Source organism: Lagopus leucura, unplaced genomic scaffold (genome assembly GCF_019238085.1).
Source record: "Lagopus leucura isolate 7727_CA_CO unplaced genomic scaffold, USGS_WTPT01 Super-Scaffold_100029, whole genome shotgun sequence".
Taxonomy (NCBI): domain Eukaryota; kingdom Metazoa; phylum Chordata; class Aves; order Galliformes; family Phasianidae; genus Lagopus; species Lagopus leucura.
This window is the reverse complement of record NW_024962280.1, coordinates 1,949,465-1,954,130: the sequence shown is the minus strand read 5'-3', so window position 1 is coordinate 1,954,130 and position 4,666 is coordinate 1,949,465. Positions and strand designations below refer to the sequence as shown.

At 50.2% G+C, this 4,666-nt stretch overlaps 1 protein-coding gene across 1 annotated transcript; it reads right to left on the bottom strand.

Annotated features, from left to right (window-relative positions):
* Positions 1–914: 914 nt before the first annotated feature.
* Positions 915–3,846, bottom strand: OTOL1 (otolin 1). Its single transcript, XM_042881322.1, has 4 exons — positions 3,501–3,846; positions 2,376–2,465; positions 1,924–1,995; positions 915–1,810 (listed from the first exon to the last, which is right to left on the bottom strand). Exons 1-4 carry the CDS (start codon positions 3,844–3,846, stop codon positions 915–917), a joined length of 1,404 nt encoding a protein of 467 aa, XP_042737256.1.
* Between the last annotated feature and the right edge of the window lie 820 nt (positions 3,847–4,666).

The following is a 4,666-nucleotide window of genomic DNA, read 5'->3' as shown; positions in this document are numbered from 1 at the left end:
ATTGCCACTGAATGCTAATTACGGGACTTCGGCTTTATTTCTAACCAAACAAAAAGTGATCAGAACAAGTTTGTGTGCCATACTGAACACCCCAGAGGTGCTGTAAAGCTCTGTCCATGTGCTTGTAATGCTGCAGGATTTGTGTGAGTGCCAAAGCTGCCTCTCGCTGCCTCCCGTGTTGCTCCCAGCAGCCCAGGGCCGTTCCAGCAGCACCAGCAGAATCACCAGTGGCTCAGCAGCGTGGCCTTCAGAGCAGCTTAATGGCATGGGCTGAGCATCTCTTCTGCTTACTTTTGAAAGCTAAGAGCATCTTTTTCCCTCAGGAGGTATTTCACACTGATCAAACAGACTCGGTACTCTCTTAGATAAACTTTTATATCATTCACGACCAAGTCTAAAGTACTGCATAACACTGATTCAATGATGTAATACCTTTACATCTTTACATGTGATCTGAAGAAACTCAGTGCTCACGTTTGTTTTGGATTCGGCTCTATGAATCAAACACTACAGCCTTTAGCACACCCATGACCTTCCAGTGGTTACCAGTACCGATGTCCAGAGGACTTTTGATCATGCAAGGATTGCTAGAGCTGGCTTAATTAAAATTTCAGTTGGATAATGAGCTTCATCATGTGATTTCTAATCAAGTCCATGACGTGAAGCCCCTTGGGTTCCCCCATCCCCGTGTTAGTCCTGCTGGTGCTTGGGCAATGCTTTCTCTCAGCCGTCACCACCTGCACACAGGATGTGCTGCTTCTTGGGGCCTCTAGTTAAAATTAATCACTATTTGACAAGTAGATTTTTGTAACAAGATCACAAAACCCAGGAATTAAACCAACTGCGTTGCCAAACCAATGCTCATATCTCAAGGGTGGAGAGAAAGGGTCGCTCCTCAGTAACGGCTTTACCCTTTATAGCAGGACCTCAAAAACATCTGGGTACAGAAGAAACCCTGTGAAGATGCTGTCATCCTCAGCGCTGACATAGACCCCATTCCAGTCCTTTGCCACCTCCAGCCACACCTGGTCGCCCGCATTCAGCTTGAGGATGGTCAGAAAGGAGGCTTGGTCGATCTCCTGCCCGTAAAGCGTCTCGCGGATTTTGGCCACCTTCCTGCTGCGGGCCACCAGGCTGACACGGGCTGGACGCCCTCTCACTGTCAGCTGGTAGGCGAAGACGTACGCCCCGGGCACGCTGCAGTTGAATTTCCCAGTGGCAGGGTTGTAATCGTCTTGGTCGTTGTACAAAATCTTGTCGAATCGGATGGGGACGTTGGGTGGAGGGAAGGGCTTGGACAGCCCCGCGCTGAAGGCCGATCTCAGGAGCTTCGCAGCATCCCCACGGGCACCCTTGGCCCCACGGGCACCTTTCCTCCCCGGAGCCCCTCGGCCCCCCTTGCTGCCCGCCACCCCTTTGGGCCCAGACGGTCCCGTCACACCGGCTGGGCCCAGGTCCCCTTTGTCACCCTTACTTCCTTGCTCACCCTTTTCTCCCTGCTTTCCCTCAGCCCCCTGAATGCCCTCATCCCCCATTTCTCCTTTGCTGCCTTTTTCTCCCTTTGTCCCACCTTCCCCTTTTTCCCCCTTCGGACCTCTCCCCCCCGGCTCCCCACAATACCCTTTGTCCCCAGTGTCCCCCTTCTCCCCTTTGTCACCCTGTTCGCCATCCACACCTGGGTCTCCAACATCCCCCCTGTCTCCCTTGTCCCCTTTGGTGCCATTCTCACAAGTGTCCCCTTTGGACCCCTTTTGTCCCTTCAGCCCAGGGAAGCCGTAGTTGCCCTTATTGCCTTTTACTCCAGCTTCACCTAAAACAACATTGGGGAAGAAAAACGTTAAAGGCATCAGTACTGTAGTTTTTGGAGATGGAGAGGCATCACCAGCAAGGGGAAAGTCCAACACACTATTCCATGTTACGTACCTGGCAGCCCAGGCTTGCCTGGATAACCAGGGCTTCCACTTGCTCCTCGCTCGCCTTGTTCCCCTTTGCCTCCTAGGACATTCCACCATGAATATGTCATTAGCAATACCATCTGTAGCACAGAAATCATTATACAGAAAGGGACTGGTACCATTTTGCACATTCCTCAGCACAGTGAGCAATGTTTGTTTCCAAGAATGGCCTTCACAGACCTCAGCTGCATCTCACAGCACTAAACCTCAGTTCCACAGACAGCTCTGTCTCACCCTAAAGCTGGATTTCTGCCCCTAATCTGCACCTCACTGGGAAGTTATTGTTGTAGGGTGCCGCAAGATGGAGAAGTCACTTCTGCATTTCTCGTGTCAGGATTGCCAAACAATTTTCCTACAGTGACGTGGTATCCAATGAGGACAACAGCATTTGTTTCCCAATGGGAAGTTAGCCTGCTTTACCTCTTTCTCCTTTAAAGCCTTTTGGACCCTGAGGTCCCGGAGCTCCCGGCAGACCTTGCAGACCAGCATCTCCCTTCTCCCCCTTAGGACCTGTAATGTAATCACATCAACAAAACTATGTTAGTAACTCAAAGGTTTAACTACACATAATATTCGAGATAACAGCTAAGCAGCATGCCATCAAGAGATGGATCAAAGGAAGCTCCGTTTCCATCCCCCTGGTAAGAGCTGGCTGTTTTATTTGCTGTCATACAGCCACGCAAACTGAACATGACATGAGCTGGTTTGGCCTGACCCTGCTCCCTATATGCTCAGGCACCACAGCTGAAATCCTGCAGGGACAAAAGGGAGAGGGGTGGCGGGGCAGAGGGGCCTCACCTGAGGCTATGGGGATGCCCTGGTCCAGCACACAGCTCCCCAGCCTTTGCTTTCACTGTTGCACTCCCCAAATCTTACCCTTTGCATTTTGCTCTTGCTTATTGTTCGACATTTTTTAAACCAACTTTCAGCTGCCTCAGAGCCACAGGGGCTCAGGCATTCATAAAACATCAGAAATAATCTGCCTTTAATATTTGAACGCATCTAAGGAGCTCCCCTAGCTTCATAATTGCCCCTCTCTTTAAAAAGAATTAAATCTGCAAATACAGAAGTAGTACTGCACGCTGCACGAGCACCAGGTGGGAAGGCATGCACAAGTCAGCTCCTTTTTTTTGTAGCTCTTCATCCACCTGGGGATGCAAGGCTGGGGGCAGCCTCCAGCAGCCCCAGCTGTCACAACACAACCTGACTGGGATGAGAACTTCTCCATTCACACCACGAGCACAAAGCCTTCTGCAGCCTCCCGAGCTAGGGGAGATGAAAATCCCTTGAGTGTGTTGTATTAAAAATTATTTTGTCATTTTTACTGCCTTCCCTTGGCTGAATAGTTTCTGGCTCCAATACAGGCGCTATCAAAGCAAACATTTGCAGACTAATGCACTATTCATTATAACAGCATTAGACTACAGCACTCTATAGCTACGCGTTTCAGCAGCGGAATAAAAGAGACAAAATCCTGTGAAATGATGAGATAGGCTGTGCAGAGCCACCTGGTGCAAGAGCAAATAACTCTGTTCTGGTTTGCACCTGGAGGGCCCGGCTCCCCCGGCAGCCCCTGGGGTGCAGCAGCAGGAGGACAGCAGTCACAGCAGTTGAAGAAGAAGTCAGCAGCATCCAGCGTGTCGTTCTCAAATGGGAAGAGTGTGGAGGCCGCTTGGAAGGCAGGGCTGGAGGAAGGCAGCTGGGCCCTGCCTGGGGCTGCAGGGCCAGGGCTTTTCACCGCCTCTGGGGTGAAGGAGGGCATGGCGGCATCTGGCAGCTGGAGTGGCTTCGGCTTGGTGAGCATCACCACCGGGGTCACCTTTGGGGCTGCCTGCACGGCCACCAGCAGCAGCAACACAGATACTGAGGTGGCCACCAGTGGGCTTCGCATGGCAGCTGTGGGGAGAGGTGGACACAGTCACCGGGCATCCTGCACTCACTGTCTCTTCCCTTGCATTTTCCATCCCTTTTTATTTTTTTGATCCAAACCATCACCCGCTTCTCTTTCATCACAAGAAACATCGGCCTCTCCCACCACAGCCAAACTACTCACGAGACATAAGAACAACAGCAGTGCCATCCCTTGGGGACATCTGTCCGATAGGTGACATTACAAAGTCTCTCTTTTTATGGAGATGAGAAGGAAAAATTAATAAAACCTCCTGCCTGCTCCCCGTGCCACCCAGCTGAGCCACAGCCACCCACTTGCATTGGCTGGAAGCGCTCCCAAAACACCAGGGGACCAACGGGAGCAGTGCGATCACTGTGGTCACATCTGCTCTGTATACACCATTAGGAATAATTCAATAATGACTTTAGAGCTAAGCAATTGCCCATCGTAAAGCCTACACTGTAATAGAATAAATTAAAAGAAAAGAAATCATTAAGTATTCATAAGTTATCACATCAGTTTTTCTCTTTGCTACTAGCTGAGCTTCCAGACTTGCGCATCCTTGAAGTGTAAACTTTCAGGTCCATTCTTTTTAAAGAGTTGGTTTAGCTGAACCAGAAAAAAAGAAGCAAGCAAGGATTGCACTTTTTTTCCTATAGCACAGGTGATGCCTCTCAGATGACTTGTCTTGTAAAACATCTTTGTTTCTTTCTTATTCCTGCAAACACAAACAGGACAGACTCCCTTTCTTGCTCAACCCGTAACCTAACCTTCCTCTAGCAATGAAGGTGCTCGGTTACATGGAAGAGCCTCCAGGAGA

What these genes read in the sequence shown, in the direction of transcription:
- OTOL1 (XM_042881322.1), bottom strand. Translation starts at nt 3,846, where the DNA reads ATGCGAAGCCCACTGGTGGCCACCTCAGTATCTGTGTTGCTGCTGCTG. An exon ending in GGGGGAGCCGGGCCCTCCAG is followed by an intron (nt 2,466 to 3,500) that starts GTGCAAACCAGA and finishes ATTACATTACAG; the next exon opens with GTCCTAAGGGGGAGAAGGGA. An exon ending in AGGCTTTAAAGGAGAAAGAG is followed by an intron (nt 1,996 to 2,375) that starts GTAAAGCAGGCT and finishes GGAATGTCCTAG; the next exon opens with GAGGCAAAGGGGAACAAGGC.